At 33.5% G+C, this 18,818-nt stretch overlaps 1 protein-coding gene across 16 annotated transcripts in view; it reads left to right on the top strand.

The window, feature by feature from the left end:
* LOC126737850 (zinc finger CCHC domain-containing protein 10-like) overlaps nt 1–18,818 on the top strand; it is a 621,641-nt gene that overhangs the window by 15,026 nt on the left and 587,797 nt on the right. For 11 of the 16 annotated variants that reach the window (XR_007661132.1, XR_007661131.1, XR_007661133.1 and 8 more), the window contains 4 exons: nt 12,433–12,499; nt 12,559–12,678; nt 12,740–12,958; nt 13,012–14,773. Coding sequence is in view for 1 of the 16 variants with exons in the window: in XM_050442920.1 (XP_050298877.1) it covers nt 9,268–9,363; nt 12,433–12,499; nt 12,559–12,678; nt 12,740–12,958; nt 13,012–13,103 (594 nt within the window). In the remaining 15 variants the exon portion in view is untranslated. Of the gene's footprint in view, nt 1–2,031; nt 6,952–9,074; nt 9,364–9,383; nt 12,500–12,558; nt 12,679–12,739; nt 12,959–13,011; nt 14,774–18,818 lie in introns of those variants that run through there. The other 5 variants (XR_007661125.1, XR_007661124.1, XR_007661126.1 and 2 more) reach the window with 5 other exon arrangements.

The raw sequence follows: 18,818 nt of genomic DNA, 5'->3' as shown, positions 1-18,818 counted from the left end.
CGCTCCCAAGCAGTAGTCGAATTGCCACATCTGTTTAAAATCATCTGCAACTTGTTGCCACTCTTGTTCATGCGATGGGACCTGAAATACATACACAAATTTGCATGACCTTATATTTAGGATTTTCTTTTTTTTTAGATAGATGCTGATGATAATAGTGAATATGAAATACGATTTTCATCATCGCCACCTTTATACTCTCCTCCTGATTTGGGAAGTCAAGGAACTTCGGCAGAGGAGAAGACTACCTCAACACCACTATCTAGTACAACTTTATCCTGCAAAACCATTGCCAAATATCAAAAGAGAACAATTTCTAAGACGATTAATGAAAGTGAACTAAAAAAACAGCGTTTGATGGATTTAGCTCATACTGCGTTGATTAGAGATACAAATAATGATGAAAATGAGAATGATTATGCAATTGCTCGCATAAAATGATGTTTTATGCGAGAATGGGAAAACTCGCAGAAGATGCTGTTGTTTATTGCAGTAACCCGACTACTCAAAACACTTCATATTCTTTCACACAATTTAACAATACAAACTCACGTCCATATATAGCACAACATTCTCAAAGTGTTACTACAACCCCACAGGAATACACCTATCATACACTTCAGGTCCAAAATCCTACGTTTACCAAACATTCTAATACAACGTCAGATATCAGAAACTATATTAATCATTTCGAACCCAGTGACTACAATGAATGATTCTTTATTTTCATGCAAATGTTTTTTTTTGTTTTATGTAAATTTGGTTTTCAGAAAAACATGTAGTACAAAGTTGAATATTTTTCCTTTTTGAATGTTTTGATATAATGTTATTTGAGCTTAATATAAAAATAAATGCTCTGTTTCCAACTTTGTCATGGCTTTACCTACCTTCAAGTATTCTCTTTTTAGTGATTCATAAATAGCTCGGCAGGTTTCACGAATGATTTGACCTATGGACTGAGGTGATATAGCTGTACTGAATTTAAGGTCTTCATAGGAATTTCCAGTAGCCAAATATCTCAAAGTAACAGTTAATCTTTCTTCCGCACTAATTGCATCTCTCATGACTATATTTTGTTTCGTAATTGCTGGCCGTACTAACTCTAATAATATATTGAATGAATCGTCGTCCATTCGTAAATAATTCTTGAAATCTATTGGTTCTGTGGCGCGTAGTTCATTAAGTAAATTCATATGTGAATAAATATGCCTTTTAATTAACCATTTTTTACACCACAGCCTTTTCTTTTTTTCACTTCATTAGTATCATCCGAAAACAACGCGACTACTAAAGCAGCCATAGTCTTTTTTGAGATAGTTGGTGCCATGGTGAAATAATACATACTAAACTAGTTGTACTACCGATCGCTTGGAATTTTTGCAAGTCTGTGGGCAAAATTTTGTACGATCTGTCTATACGATTTACAGTGCAACTTGTTGTACGATCGGTAGTCCAACAAATTGCATCGTCTGTGGGCCGTTTTAGTTTGTATCCGACTCAGGGTTGCCATTGCTAGGGAATTTTCCGAAATCTAGGGAAAAGTTGGTTGCCTCTGGGAAAAAGGGAAATTTTTAATAATCTAAGGATTTTTTTTTTAGGTAAAATTCCGGTAAAATAATTATATCTAGGTACGTATTTTAATATTACAGAAATTGCCCATACGCATTTTGCACATACAAAATGCAATTTTGACCGAATAATTTTACACGAACGGTTTAACTGGACATTAAAATTGCAGTGTATGTGCGCCTTTAAAAAGAGCCGTCCCGGTAAGTGGTGACAGTTCACAGAGGGTTCGGGGATTCCCAAACTCTCGGGGAAATTTACCCAAGCGATCGACAGTATTATTTTCGTGATTTCGTCGGGTTTTTTATTAGAACAAATCATCAAGCATCAAGGCGTTGTGAGTTGTATAAGTAATTATTTTTTAAAGTGGTGCGTCGTTTTTTACGAGTAATATTTTACATTTGTCTTATTATTATATTGTTAAGTGTCAGAGTTGCAGGACTTGCAGGTATGTAAACCAAAAATTGTTTGTTGCTAAAATTAATGTAAATTTTATTTTATTCTAAAGCTAAAACAGCAAATTATAATGGCTTTAACATCTCGCCAGATTTCGTTTAGCTCTAGTGATTCGGATTCAGCATCGGAGATGCCAAGGGTAGTAAAAAAGAGAAAAAAAACCTATATACAACATTACCAAGATAAGTGGGAACAAGATGAGCGGATTAGGAACTGGCTTACAAAAAGTAAGAAAGGGTCTACTTTTGGCTATTGTTGTCAGGTATACAACCAGAGTATACTTTGAAATTGCCTATTTATGGCTTGTCAGACATTGACAAAAGACAACTGATGTTTAGTAGTTGTAGGTTGGGTTGTTGGTATGACTTGCACTTATGGAGAATAAAGCAAGTAATAAAATAATTATAATGTGTTATTAATCTATCTCATTATTCAAGTGTACCCAATCAAGTGCTCCCAAATTACAAGTAGAAAAACAAATATAAATTAACATGGCGCAGTCCGGTAAAAAGCAAAATTAAGTTTGGAGGTAGGGAAACCGCATGGCCATACCCCAGTTGGCCCCAAGTTCGTAATAAAATAAGCTAATATGGGTGACAGCCGAGGTATTTCTCCAATGCGGATGCAAGGGAATGTTGCGGAAAATTGGAGAATATGGCGAAGCAGATTTGAGAATTACTTAAAGGCTTCAGAAGTCACTAAAAAGTCAGAAGAAGTACCGTGTGCCCAACTTTTACACTATGTGGGCAAAGAAGGATTTAACATTTTTAGTACCTTCTCATTTGGCCAAGAAGAAAAAGACAAGTTACAGCCTCTGCTCAGCAAATTTGAGATGCATTTCAAACCTAAGGTAAATTTATCCTATGAACGTTATATATTTTTTACCAGGAGGCAACAGGCAGGGCAAACCCTAGAGCAGTTCATAGTTGCTTTGAAAGAACAGGCACAAAAATGTAAATTTGATGCCTTGGAGGAGGGTCTAATTAAGTGTATGGTTATCTGTGGAGTTCGGAGTAACGAGCTCAGGGAAAAGCTTCTACAGGATGACACTTTAACTTTAGACCAAGTAATCGAGCAGTGCAAAATTTTGGAATTTGCCAAGGAGCAGAGCCGGGAGATGCAGTCTGAAGATACATTCAAGGATATTAATGATATTCATAACAGAGCGAGATTTGAGACAAGACTTCAAAATAAGCAGGGCTCAAGAAATGGACAAAAACAAAACCAGAAGCAGGAACAACTTCACCATGGAGCTAGTCTAGGTAAAAAAGTTATTTCATGTACTAAATGTGGTAGAACTCACACTTTAAATAATTGTCCAGCTTATGGCAAATTTTGTTTAAAATGCAAAAAGAAAAATCATTTCTCAGTAGTATGTAAAAATTCTACATCAGTACATGAGGTAACAGAGGAAAACGAGATTAATTCTGTAGTAGAAATTAATGAAAGAAATTACATAGATGCATTTTTGTACATTGATGCAATAGAAAGTAGGGAAAATAAAAATTGCATGTCAGAAAATGAATGGTTTACAGATCTGTTTGTAAATAATCATAAATTTAAATTAAAAGTTGACACAGGTGCAATGTGTAATGTATTATCTTTAGACAACTTAAAACACTTAGGACTATTTAATATACCAATAAAAACTACAAATTGCAGGCTTAGGTCATACACAGGGGACAATCTAAAAGTAGTAGGCATATGTGAATTAAGTTGCAAGAAAAATAATAAAATGTTTAAATTGGAGTTTTATATTGTAGAAAGTAATACACAGGCTATTTTGGGCTTGTCCTCTTGCATAAATCTAGGAATTATAAAAAAGATAGAATCTTTAAAAAGTGAAAATAATGAGTATAAAGACTTATTAGATAAATATAAAGAAAATTTTGAGGGTATAGGTTGTTTACCAGGTAAATATCACATAAAATTAAAAGAAAATGCACAGCCAGTTGTTCATGCCACAAGAAGAGTAGCTCTCCCACTGCTACCAAAATTAAAAGAAAGCTTAGTGGAACTTGAAAAACAAAAAATAATTAAAAAAGTGGAAGGAGCAACTGACTGGGTTAATGCTCTAGTTATAGCTAGAAAACCAAATGGTAAAAAAAAAAAAAAGATCTGAATGAAAGCATACAGAGGGAACAATGTTTAATTCCAACGCTGGAAGAGATTACAGCTAAAATGGCTGGTGCCAAGGTTTTTTCTACATTAGATGCAACTTGTGGGTTTTACCAAATTGCTCTTGACAAAGAAAGTACAGATCTTTGTGTGTTTGGCACGCCATTTGGGCGGTATAAATTTCTGAGATTATCATATGGAATAAAGTCTGCACCTGAGGTTTTTCAACATAAGTTTCGGGAAATATTTCAAGGTTGTGAAGGGACAGGAATTTATATTGATGACTTGGTAATTTTTGGAAAAGATAAATTAGAACATGATCTGAGGTTGATAAAGGTCCTAGAAACTGCAAAATCTAATAATATTAAATTTAATCTGGAAAAGTGTCATTTAGGTAAATCTAATATAAAGTACATGGGACACCAAATTTCAGGTGATGGAGTGTCGTTAGATGAGTCAAAATTAGCAGCAATAAAGCAATTGATAACACCTACATGCAAAGAGGATGTTCAGAGGGCTTTGGGAATGCTTACTTATGTTAGTAAATTTATTCCTAATTTTTCAACAAATTCAGAGCCTTTAAGAGCATAACTGAAAACAGATGTAATCTTTACATGGGGATCTTTGCAGCAAAAAGCATTTGAGAATTTAAAAAATATCTTAACGTCAAGTCCAGTCTTACAATTTTTTGATATACAAAAAGAAACAGTAATTTCTGTAGACAGTTCAAAGTCAGGGGTAGGAGCAGTTTTGCTTCAAAATAACTTACCGTGTGCATTTGCCTCCAAAGCTTTAACTGAAACCCAAGAAAGATATGCGCAAATTGAAAAAGAAATGGCAGCAATATGCTTTGGTTTAAACAGGTTTCATGAATATATCTTTGGGAAAAAAGTTAAAGTGGAGACAGATCACCAGCCTTTAATAACAATTTTTAAAAAGCCTTTAAATAAGTGCCCTCCTAGACTTCAAAGAATGTTATTACAGGTACAAAAATATGATTTAGAAGTATACTATAAGCCAGGCAAAAAACTTATTATAGCAGATACTTTATCAAGGGCTTATATTTAAGACAAAAGTTATGATAATTTTGATAATGAAATGCAGGCACAAGTATGTCTTGTAGTGTCGGAAATAAATGTTACAGAAGGAAAATTAAATGAAATTGAAAAAATGACTTTAAGTGATAAAACTCTACAGGAATTAACAACTGTTATTTTAAATGGGTGGCCCAATTCAATTAAAAAAGTCAGGGAGTGTATAAAACCCTATTTTAAATTCAGAGATGAGTTCACTTTGCATAAAAATTTGATTTTAAAAGGAAATTGTCTAGTAATACCTAAAAGTTTGCACAGTGAAATGTTAAACAAAGTACACTATAACTATTTGGGTGTTAAAAAGTGTTTGGACTTAGCTAAAGGTTCAATTTATTGGCCCACAATGTCTAATGATATTAAACAAAAAAATGAATCATGCTATGTATGTCAAAAACATTCTAAATCCCAAACTCCTGAACCCTTAATATGTCATAATATACCCTTAATCCCATGGAATAAAGTAGGTTGTGACTTGTTTGAGCTGTATGGTGAAAAATATTTACTTTTAATTGATTATTATTCAAAATATATTGAAATAGAAAAGTTAAATTTTGACACTTATAGCTCTACAGTAGTACAAATAATGAAGTCAATATTTTCCCGACATGGGATTCCCAGAATAGTTATTTCTGATGGTGGACCTCAGTTCATGTCAGAAATATTTAAAAGATTTACTAAAGAATGGGAATTTACTCATCTTGTTAGATCTAAAAATATGTTTAAAAAGGTCTTAGAGGAAAAGAAAGATATCTATTTAGCTTTGCTGTATTATAGAAATATGCCAATTTTTGACAATGTTTCTCCAGCAAACTTATTAATGTCGAGAAATCTAAGAACAACTATTCCTGTCACTGAGCAAACCTTAAAACCATATGTAATAGATACTAAGATTTATACTAAGTTTTTGGAAAAAACACAACAGGCACAGTACAATAATTATAATAGGCCAGGAGTTAAAGAGTTACCAGACATTTTGCCTAATACCAAAGTTGTAATTCAATTAAAGCCTAAAGGTATTTGGGTGCCTGGTAGGGTTGTCCAAAAACTTAGAGACAGGTCATATCAAGTAAAAACTGATTCCGGCTCTATATTTATTAGAAATAGGATTTTTATAAAAGTTGTGCCTAGATACTAAAGATATAGGGGTGAAAGATGAATATAAATCGATTAGGTTCTTCTCAGACAATGAGGGGGATGAAGGTAAAAACAAAAAGTGTTTCTTAGAGTTAAGTGAAAGTGAACTAGGGAATGAAAGTGAAAATGAGTCAGAAGACACTGAGATGTATAGTGCAGAAAGTGAGGATAAAGAAGAAAAAAATTTAAATCCTGTGGTTACTCGTAGAGGTAGATTAGTTAGAGCACCTACTAGGTTAGATCTTTAAGGATGTAGTACTGTAAGTTAATCAGGATAAGAATGTTTATTTTTTTAATTTTATAAAAAAGGGAGATGTCCGGTATATAACCAGAGTATACTTTGAAATTGCCTATTTATGGCTTGTCAGACATTGACAAAAGACAACTGATGTTTAGTAGTTGTAGGTTGGGTTGTTGGTATGACTTGCACTTATGGAGAATAAAGCAAGTAATAAAATAATTATAATGTGTTATTAATCTATCTCATTATTCAAGTGTACCCAATCAAGTGCTCCCAAATTACAAATAGAAAAACAAATATAAATTAACAATTGTAAGGCGTGCAATAAAGACTTTGTATGTGGTAAGTCAGAAATAGAAAAACACTCCAAGGGAAAAAAACATAAGGAAAATTCGAAGGGGTTAACCAGGCAGCAACCTTTGTCTAATATGCCTACATTACAGCAAAAACTATCATTAAATCAAAAGGTTAAGGAGGCTGAAATTAGGTTAGCATCTTATGCAGTGGAGCATAATATTTCTTTTAATGCATTAGATCATGTAGCAAAGCTAAATCGCGACTCCGATATTGCAAAAAAAGTTACATGCGGAAGAACTAAAGCAACTCGAATAGTTAAAAACGTCACCGGAAAATACTGTTTTGAGAAGTTATTAGATATTTTAAGAAAAAACTAAATTTTCGCTTATATTGGACGAATGTACGGATCAAGGGGATATTAAACACCTGGCTATGGTAGTCAGGCTGTTTGATAAAGAAAAAAACAATGTGGTTGCTCTCTTTTTGGGCTTACTGCAAGTGCCGCTAGCAACTGCTGATGCCCTATATGCCGCTGTATCGAGTTTCCTTATAGAAAGTAATATTCCATATAAAGACAATATGACTGGTTTTGCGGCAGATGGGGCAAGTGTTATGATGGGTTCGCGCCATTCTCTATCTGTATTATTTAAAGTTGACATCCCAAACCTATTTATAATGAGGTGTATTTGTTACTCATTTGCATTGTGTGCAAATTATGCATGTGAGAAACTGCCCTCCTTTATTAAAAATACCGCTAGATATATATAGTCATTTTTAAAAAATAGTTTTAAAAGACAGGCTGACTTAACGACTTTCCAGAAATATTTGGAAATTAAACCCCATAAAATCATACACCCCAGCCAAACCAGATGGTTATCTCTTCTTGCTCTCGTAAAAAGACTTATAGAGCAATATAATGACCTGGTGTTATATTTTACTAATGCACATTTACTTGACAAAATACAAAATGCTGAACAAATTTTAAATAACTTACGAAACCCTTCTTTTTTAATGTATTTAGAATTTTTAGATTTTAGCTTACCACTTTTCAATAGCTTAAATTTAGAGATGCAATCGGAAAATAATAAAATACCTTTTCTATACCAAAGAGTTTGTACCATTTTAAAGACAATATTAGGTTGTTATTTAAAAAGTGAATATATTAATTCAACAGATATCGAAAACATAGATTGTAAAAATCCCCGTAATTTTATGAAAATAGAAGATTTATACCTTGGGGGGATAGTCACTGCTAAAATCCAAAATAATTGACATAAAATGCAGGCTGGTGAGTTATTGAATTTTAGGAAACACTATTTGGCTTTACTTATTGAAAGATATGAGCAAATTTTAAAAAGATTTAATTTTAAAGATCAGCCTCCAAAAATAATAAAACAATTAAATTTGCTCGATCCTAAATCAGTGGTTGATAAAAAATATAATATTGCTCCATTGGGAATGCTGTTTCCTAATTTAGTCAAACAAGACACAATAAATGACTTAGATCGAGAGTGGCGTGAACTATAAAATGTAGAATTGCATACACTTGAGAATGAAAGTTTGGTAGATTTTTGGATAGCAGTTAGCAAATTTAAAGGCGGAGATAATGATCCCATATTTCCCAATTTATGCAATTTTGTGTTCAGTCTACTTTGTTTGCCGCATTCTAGCGCTACAGTAGAACGGATTTTTTCGGAAATTAATTTAAATAAATCAAAAATACGTAACCGCCTATCAACAAAAACATTAACGGGCATAATGCATTCTAAAAATTTAACAAAAAATACTTGATTTGAATTTGTAATTCCGAAAGAAATGGTCGCAATTCTAAATGACCAAATTTATAACGATTAAAGAAATAAAAAATTAAACATTATTTTTGTATAATTAAATATTAATTAATTAATTTTTTTAAGTATATATTTTTTTTGCTGAGAAGACATTTTATTTTTAATTGAAAAACGCATTTAAGTATTAGTTTATTAGTTTTTAAGCTGTATTATATGTATTAGCAGTTTTTATTCTTACATCTGTATTTTAAAATAAGTATATACCTAATTAAAGGATTTGTAAATAAAAATTGTTTTAATTTGTCAATATAATATAGCCAATTATATATCTAGGGAAAATCTAGGGAATTTTTTCAGATTCTTCTAGGGAAATAAAAATGTTGGACCTGGCAACACTGATTCGACTGTCGCAACGCGCGTATCGTGAATGTGACACTTTCATGGTTTTGGCCTTGCATTAAAAGTTTCAAGTCAGTGAATGTGGTACATTCGTTGTTTTGACATTGTTAGTGTATGGTATACTTTGTAACATTCGTGTATAGATTCTGAGTAGTAAAAAATCAATTATAAAATGATAAACGTGACATCTAGAACACAAAAAATAATGGATAGCGTTAGGTCTAAACATGAAAGTGATAAGCAATGTATGGACCAAAATGGAACTAAGGTAATAATAATTGGACGGTGTTATGCAAAAACCGTTTAACCCACAAATTGCTAAAAAATAACATTTTCCTCGCAAAACGCAGCTTAGATGACGATTAACGAAAAGCAAAAATGGTTAGGAATGAATAACCAGACACCCCTAGTGCCATCTATGTAACAATGTGTTAACCCACAAACCGAGTATCAGCCGGTAAAGAATTTTGCATAAATGGTTTAACCCACATATGTGTAATAGACCATTTTTGAAAAACGATTAATACCGAATAAGTTAAAATTTAGTTTGCGTAAATTTTATTTAGCGTAAAGATGTCTAGGGCTCAAAAGATCTTAGATATGTTAAAGGCTGATCCACTTCCCAGCCCTATTGATAATGATCAGAGGTATTTAATCTCTGAAAATCAAGTTTCGACAGATCTACCGTCAACTAGTATGAACCAGTATGGTACCTTATCTGAAAGTGACATTGACATACCAATGCAAGGTTTAAGCTAGACTATTTATGTTTAAAAATATAGTACTTTATATATTAAGGGACTAAAGTGTAACTTTTTATCCCGCGGCGAAAAGTTTGTATCCCGACCGAAGGCTGAAGGGAGGGATACAATTCGTCGAGGGATAAAAAGACAGTTTAGTCACAAATTTATATACTATTTTTCGCACTTCTGAATAATTTTTTCCAAAAAAATATTGAAAAAAATAAAGAAAATTAAGGAACCCTATCAAAACATGTCAAATAAAAAAAGACACCTTTTTATTTCACTTTCACTGTCACTTAGTCCCTTTTTTCAAGGTTCTTTTGCTTTTAATCCCTAGGTATGAAAAGTAGCACTTTAGTCCCGATTATACGGGACGAAAAGCGCACTTTTCGTCCCGAAAGTGCGAAAAAGTATTTTAATTCCAGGCTACAGGACCCATCCTCCACTCTGCTTCATGAGGAAATTATTAACGTTTCTCATACCGAAGAAGTGATAATATCTGTAACACGCCTTTATCTAGTGATGAAGATCCCTTTCAGCCATCAGAAAGTGAAAACGTACCATCCGATAGCAGTTCAGATAAACAAGATGTATTACAAGTTGGAGGCATAAATCAAGGCAATGATTCCGTTAAAGGAAGAAAGAGGCGCGAAAGAAAAAGAAAAAATGAATTTCAAACAAGAGAAGACAGAAAAAATTTTTGCAACAAGAACCAAAGATACATAACTGCGAAAAACGTTACTGTTAAACCAAAAGTATTTGATGTTCATGCGTAAAAAAATGCACAGAAAAAGTGGACGTTAAAACAAGAAAGAAGCTGTTTGATCAATATTGGGACATGGGAACATTCGAAGGAAGGCGTGTTTTACTAAATACCTGTGTAAAAGAAATTGATAAAAAAAGGACCTATACAAAAAAAGAAACCTCAAGAAGATCAAAAACTAGGATTTACTTTATTGAAGATATACAAGTTTGCAAAAAGACAATACTTCAAACATTGCAAATTAATCAAAATCGCATTCGCATTACGCTAGACCAGCTTAAAAGCGAATCGACAATAAAAGATAAAAGAGGCACTAAAAGTGGAGGGAAAAATGCAATCGATCAACGATGTATTGAAGAAATTATTAGACATATAGCTTCCTTTCCAACTTATGTATCCCATTATTGCAGACAGCAAACCGAATCCAAGTTTTTAAGTCCCGAATTAAATCTTAGAAAAATGTATTCGTTGTATGAAGAATCATGTAATAATCCTGTGAGCCTGTCAAAGTATAAACAAATATTTTACAAAAACTTTAATTTAAGATTTAAAACGCCGCATAAAGATACTTGCAAAACATGTGACACATATACGGCCCAGCTCAACTTTTCTGACGTAGGCAAAAATCAAATAGAAAAAGACCATGAGAAACACCTTAAAACTGCAGCAGATTTGCGTGCAGAGATGAACAATGACATAAAAATTTCCTGTGAAGACCCCAATACAGAAACTATAACGTTTGATTTACAAAAGACGCATCCACTTCCTAAGATACCGACGGGTATTGTGTACTATAAAAGGCAATTAAATCTTTATAATTTGGGTATTGCTGTTGGAAGCACAGGTAAGGGAGTTTTTAATGTATGGCTAGAGCATGAAGCTGGGAGGGGAACTCAAAAAGTTGGCTCGTGCCTTGGTAAGTTTATTATGGAAAATGTGAAGCATCCAGTAACTAAACTTAATTTATGGTCAGACTCGTGCGGTGGCCAGAATAGGAGTATCAAGTTAGTGTTACTCTTAATACACTTATTGCAGAATCATGTCTCTTTGGAAGAGATCCGATTAAAGTTTTTACTATCAGGACATTCGTTTCTACCCAACGACTCGCACTTTGGTGACGTGTAATGTGCCCTAAAGAACCAGCAAAGACTTTACACAGAACAAGATTACATTAGTATCGTGAAGACCTGCAGAAATAAAAATAAATTTGTAAATAGAATGACCAAAGAAGAATTCGTCTCAGTGCAAAATTTGGAACAAGCTGTCACAACTAGAAAATATGATATTAATCGTCAAGGCATAAGTTGGTTAAAAACTCAAGAAATTCTTTTAAAAAGAGAGAAGCCGTTAATTTTATTTATGAAAAATAACATTCTAGATGAATCTTATTCTGAAGTAAACATTGAGAAAAAAACGAAAGGTCGCAAACCTACTCTAAAGGAAGTTAGGCTGTCTCTGTTATGGCCCAATGGTAAAACTTTATCTACAGGAAAAGTTAAAGATTTAGAAGAAATATTAAAGCTAGTTCCTCAGGATGCTAAAGTGTTTTATAATTTTTTAAAGTCAAAATCAGGGCAAGATTTTAACGAGGACCTTGAAGGTCTTAGGGAAAATTTAGACTTTGAAATAGATGACAGTCTTGTTAATGTTTTTTAGGTTTTTTTTTTTGTATTTTGAGTTCATTTTTGCTTATTTCACTTATATACGAATGTTGAATATTCAAAAATGACCTAAGCCACATCTGATGACTTTTTCTGTCATATATAACACCTCCCAATTATGGTTGACTTTGCATCAAAATAGAAAATATAATTTTATTTATTTTTCTTAGGTGATCTGCGATGCAGGAGACATTAAAATTTATGACACTCTCCTACCAAAACCGAACAATATAACAGGTAGAGATAATATTTTTTGATATTAGTGAATTATTTTGAAAGCCAAGATATTGTTTTAGATTCAATTTCTTGCACCGATGCTCAAGAAGACATACTACCTCTGGCTGAAATTCAAAATGTTTCAACTACCAAATCAATACTTGCTAGCAATGAAAATCATACAATCAATAATATAGCAGGTAGTTTTTTTATTATTGTTTTAGGTGTATTTTTTTGACCAAGTTAATTTTATTATCTTAGATGAATGTCCAGAAGATGAAAAAGAAACACTATCTCATGTTAAAGAACAAAATGTTGTAATAACTGAATTTGATAGTGATTATGACAACAGAGCATCGTCGTCAGATAATTATAATCCTGAAAATGAATCTGATAGTACAAGCAGTTCTTCTAGTTGCTCCACTTGCTCTACATCCTCAAGCTCTTCCAGTTCTTCTAAGGACACAAGCGAAGAAACAAGTACGTTAAAAAAAATATTTAAAAATGCAAATACTCATTGCTTTTTATTTCAGAAAAACTTCCACTAAAAAGGAAAAAGAAAAACATTGGAACTTGGAAAAAAATATCAGAAAACAAAAAAGACTTAGAGGAGAGGCATACTTAAGTGTTAAAAATATAGAGAAACCAGCAAGTCCGTGATGGCAAAGCGAAACATAAATGCCTCGAATCTGTTTCAGAAGAGAATAGGTCAAACATTTATGAAGAATTTCGGCAACTCTCATCATTAGATGATCAGCGGATTTTCATTATTCATCATGTTGAACAAATACAAAAAAAAAGCACCAGAAATATAGAAACTTCCAGAAGGGTGAACACCTGTAATTATTTTCTTACCGTTTATGGACAAAAAAATAAAGTGTGCCGCGAATTTTTCATATCTACACTTAATGTAACAGATTCATTTATAAGAATATCTTTACAAAAACGATCTTCTACTGGAACAATAGAAAAAGACCGCCGTGGCAAACATACTCCTGCTAATAAGTTAACTGAGGATTGTTTGCAAATGGTAGGTGATCACATTTTATCATTTCCTGCAGTTGAGTCCCACTACTGCAGGGCTTCAAGTAAAAAAAATATTTGGACCCTACCCTAAACTTGTCCATAATGCACAATATGTACAAATCACAATGCAAAGAAAAAAATATTCGCTCTGTTTCAATCGAAAGATACAGACAAGTTTTTAAAGAGTATAACGTGGCCAAAGCCAAAGAAGAACCAGTGCAAGATATGTTTGGCACAGAAAAATATGACTGGAGAAGAAAATGAAGCGCAAGAACAAACGTTCCAGCAACACTTGAGAAGAAAAAAATTGGCACGCAAGGCTCGCAGTGCTGATAAACTGGAAGCAATAAACAATTCTACTCTATTAGCATTCAATTTTGACCTTGAAGCTGTACTCACAACTCTAAAAGGATCTGCAGGACAGATATTTATTTTACTTGCGCAAGTTAGCTGTTTATAACTTGACAGTTTATAATATTGGAGATCAAGATGGCATTTGCTATCTATGGGATGAAACCCAGGGTAAAAGGGGTTCAAATGAAATCGCTTCTTGTATCTATGAATACGTATGATCTAATCCAGAAGTTAGAATGATGTCAGATGGCTGTGGTGGCCAGCAAAAGAATTCAAATTTTGCTGCTATGTGTATGCAGCTCATTTCTGTTCATCCTAGCTTGAAAATCATAGATCATTTTTCGAAAGCGGACACACTGAAATGGAATGCGATTCCATACATTCCAAAATTGAGCAGAAAGCTAAGCATGTTCCTGTATACATTCCTGAAGGTTGGGCGCAAGTAATACGAGATGCTCGTATGAAAGCACGCCCATTTGAAGTGAGGAGCAGAAGCTTTGATGATGTTTATGATTTTAAAGAATTTGCAGCGCAAAAATTTGAGATGAACAAAATACCATGGCGTAAGGTTTGCTGGATTCGTTATCTTAAATCGGACATGACGAAGGTGTTTTACAAAATGGATTTTGAACAAGAATTTCATGACATAAACTGCATGAAACAATTTCGAGGTCGACCAAAAGTTTCACTTTATACTCAAGCTCATTTAAGCGTATGAATTTAGTTCCTTTTGTATTTTCAGTATTTTTTGAGAAAATCTTTTTCGTTTTTATAGTTTATTTTGCCAATGATTTGGAAGTTTAAGTTGTTTTGTTTTCTTAGATTTATAGATTATGATTTAGAGTTTATCCTAGTTTCCCAATGAAAATATACATGTTTATTTATATTTCAAATCAATAAAAATATTGAAAATCATTGTGTCTTTAGGTTTTCTTATTGTACAGTAAGTGATTTGAAAGAAAATTTTGCAATGCCAAATCCACGAATGTGACATTTTGGAGGGTAGGGGCTAATAAACAGAAAAAAATAATAAGCAAGTCATAAACTGTCAAAGTAGATCCTACGTCTCCCAAGAAATGAAATTATTCTGACAAATCTGAATTTTCACAGAGTATCAAAACCTTCAAACCCAAATATCTTCAAATCACGATTTTTCACATTCATGGTTTTGGCATTGGGCCGACGATATGACTCAAACAAATATCAAATATTTGACATCAATTTATTATTTATAATTTTTAGCTTCCCTTTTGACATATCGAGTATATTAGCGGCCTTGAAAGACTGTTAACAAACGCTTAGGCCCGGTTGTACAAGCAGTGGTTCAACTTAAGTTCTACTAAACTGCAGTTCTTCGTTGAACGTAGTTCAGAGATTCGTGTGTTGTTCCAGTACAAGTTTAGTTAAACTAGGTTCTATTTAAAGTCTGCAATGGCCACATAAAAAAGAGGAAAAAAAAGAAGACCTGTTCATTAAAATTAATTTATTTATTTACTTATTTGTTTTTTATCTGTTGCCGATTATTAGTATTTTTTGAACACAAAAAATACCGTAAATTCCGAAGTGTTGTTTGTTTAAAAGTGTTTTGTGCCGCCTTGCTGCTTGCCAAACCATTTGGGTCTGCTTATCTGACATGGAGAAAAAAATTAGAGCAAGCAATTTCTCTGTGAGAGAAGAAAATGTTCTTATTAATTAAGTAAAGAAATACAAGGAAAGCATAAAATGTAAGAAAACGGATCACAACAATACGATGGCTTAGAACCATAGTGACGTAACTACAAAATTGGCGAAATTGAGTTAATATACCCAAACGGATGTTCAATTCTTCAAGAGTTTAGTGCCAAAGAAACGGAAGAGTTATTATTAATATTAAAGAAGTTGCCGTCATGCGTAAATACAAAAAAACATTTTTGTTTGGAGCCATGGTGAAGCAACAGCGCTTAAGTCATTTGGGATCTAATTAAATATTTTTCAGTTAGCACGTAAGCGGCGATATATTCTTTTGGCTCTAACCGTCCCTTGCGAAATGTTTACCTTGCGCGCTAGCTGTTCTAACCTGTCAATTTTAATATAATATTAAGTAGTAGCTATTGTAAGTAGTAGAAAAGTGCTGTTGGAAAGGCCCCCTTCGCTCTATCCATTTATCTGGAAACTCGTCGTCTGAAATATATTTGCAGCAAGGCGGCGCTCCTCCTCACTATGTTCTTCCCGTTCGGCAATAGCTAGACGATGAGTTTCCAGATAAATGGATAGGGCGAAGGGGGCCTATAGAATAACCTGCTAGATCTCCTGATATTACGCCGTTAGACTTTTTCCTATGAGGTCATTCGAAATCTATTGTGTTTACTCCCCAACCTGAAAGTTTGGATGAACTTCGTCAACGCATCATCGACAGCTGCCATCGCCTATATTATTGTTTGGCCAAAAACGGGCAACATTTTGAACACTTATTGAAATAAAAACTGATATTTTCATGTTTTTGTTTTCTATCTGAACAAATTAAGATAAACAAGGATTTTTCAATTTTCTCGAAAACGAATCGATTTAAAAAAATCGAACGTCAAAATAAAAGACTTTAAAAAACGTTTTAAACAAGCTATTACTCGATACCCCTTGCCATTTAAAATTTTTAAGGGGATGACCCTGGGGGCCAGAGTGTGAAAGGGGGTGAAGTAATTTTAGGTTAGAAAGTTGTCCCCCTTGACAAACCTTTTGACGTATTTCGGCGTTTTTTTTTTAAACAGTGGTTTTCGATAAATCCGTGGGGGAAGTTTTCAAATGAACACCCTGTATGTATCAGTAACACCTATAAGTAGGCGTTTCGTTTTAGTTGTTTATTTTTATCTTAGGTAACTTTATTCTTATAGGGTCCACCTTAATACATGCATTCATTTATTATGACTGCTGGCGGAGCCCTACCGGAGGTTTCGCGGAGCACCGGGGCTCCGCAAAGCACACTTTGAGTAACGCTGATCTATATTATGACTAATCCATTTTATAGTATCACACGTAGGGAATGGGAATCATTTAAAAATGAAGAAGACTTACCAAAGTTGTCAGATTTAAATATATTTCTAAAAAATAAATATGAAGTCCTAGAAAGAAATGAAGTTAATGGGAAATCCGACAACAAGGTTATTTCTGATAGATTTTCAGCATATTCTAGGAAAAAATAAACCTCCTCACAGCGTTCCTACTATAGGTAATGTAAGTGAAGAGGGTTATAAATGTGGTTGGTGTGGAGGAGAGCATGTTATTTATGATTGTGGAAAATTTACCAAACTAAGTGTAGTTGATAGGTTGGAAGGAGCCAAGCAGAATAAGGTTTGCTTTAATTACTTAAAGGGAAATGATCCATCATGGAGATGTAAGCAGAAAAAATGTTTGAAGTGTAATAGGGACCATCATGTATTGCTGCATAGGAGTGAATTTCCCATGCCAAATTTGGAAGTCACGGATAATAATGGTATTGCTGGTGGTAAAAATTCTACAGGTAACTTTGAGCGAAGCATGACTGCTGATATTTCTTGTGTACCATGCTCCAATAGAAAGATTTGTTTAGCTTCAGAAGATGTTGCCACCATCCATACAAGGGACTCTATTGCTGCTTTATCCAATGTCGGAAATACTATTATCAACCGCTTATTTGAAGATACAGAATGGTGGTATTATGGTGTTTGGTAGGGCATTGTTGGATAGTGGTAGTCAAGGAAATTTCATATCGAAAGATCTCTGTAAAAGACTAGGGTTGCAGTCTACAAGAATAAGTCATGTGGTAAGGGGAGTGGAACAGAATTTAACCCACATTACAAAAAGAGTTGATGTTGTAATAACATCATATAACAGTCAGTTTCGTTTAGGAATTAGTTGTTTGGTGTTATCAAAGATAACTGAAAGGTTGCCCAATGTAAGTTTTGATAGAAATCTCTTAAAAATTTCTGCAGATTTGAATCTTGCTGAGCCAAAATTTAATTTGAGGGCTGATATAGATATTTTGCTAGGATTTCAGATATCTTGATCAAGTTTGTATCCTGATCAGCAAATGTTACATAATGCCTCTCTTCTATTGCAGAACAGTGTTTTCTAATTATTGCAGGAAATATGTGTGTCAAGCGTAAAAGAAATGACATTCCTTGCAATTTATCCACTAGCTTTTTGGTTACAGAAAATGCGGTAGAAAATCCGTTGTTAGTCATCTACAAAAGATTAAAAGAGTATGGATATGGAGGACACCTGGCACAAGCAATCGATATACACACATAAGATATATATTCACAAGAGGTTCACGGACTTCTCTTCGAAGTCGAAAAGAGCTCGTTCTTTTGGATCGTTTCTTATTACCAGACCTCTACGTTAGAAATGTTCTAGAACCTATTGTTGTTCTATAAGCCTAAAATATTGGTGCAAATTTTATTTTGATGCATGATATGCCTGTCCACACACACACACACACACACACACAGCTAGAATAATACAAATTTTTTGGAAGAGCAGAACATTCGTGTTTTAGACTCCCAGCTCAATCACCTGATCTCAGTCCTATAGAGCATACCGGGAATATGGTTCAGCGAAGAGTTCTTCAGGGCCGGAATCAGTTTCAAAATTGAAATCAGCTGTTTCAAGCTCTTCAACAATGTTGGATTGGCAGCAATTCTCCAAGATCTGGATTTGAAATTTAATTTGCTTTTTAACTTAATGCACTTTTACTTTTAAGTGTTAAAATAAAATACAAAAACTTTGCGTCTGAGGGCCGGTTCTACCATCAATGAATAACTTCATTGACGAAAATAAAGAAAACACACAATCATGGTTTCACAACATTTAAAATAGACTGTGTGTTTTCTTTGTTTTCGTCAATTTTGTATATTGGTGACCTTTCCTAACTTTGTGAAGAATGGATGAGATTTTTGTGTTTGAATAACTTTATTTTCCCAATTTTCATCGTATCTTCTATTGTATC

The sequence above is a fragment of the Anthonomus grandis genome, chromosome 6, assembly GCF_022605725.1.
Source record: "Anthonomus grandis grandis chromosome 6, icAntGran1.3, whole genome shotgun sequence".
In the NCBI taxonomy this organism is placed as follows: domain Eukaryota; kingdom Metazoa; phylum Arthropoda; class Insecta; order Coleoptera; family Curculionidae; genus Anthonomus; species Anthonomus grandis.
The sequence above is the reverse complement of the archived record's forward strand: the minus strand, read 5'-3'. Positions and strand labels throughout refer to the sequence as shown.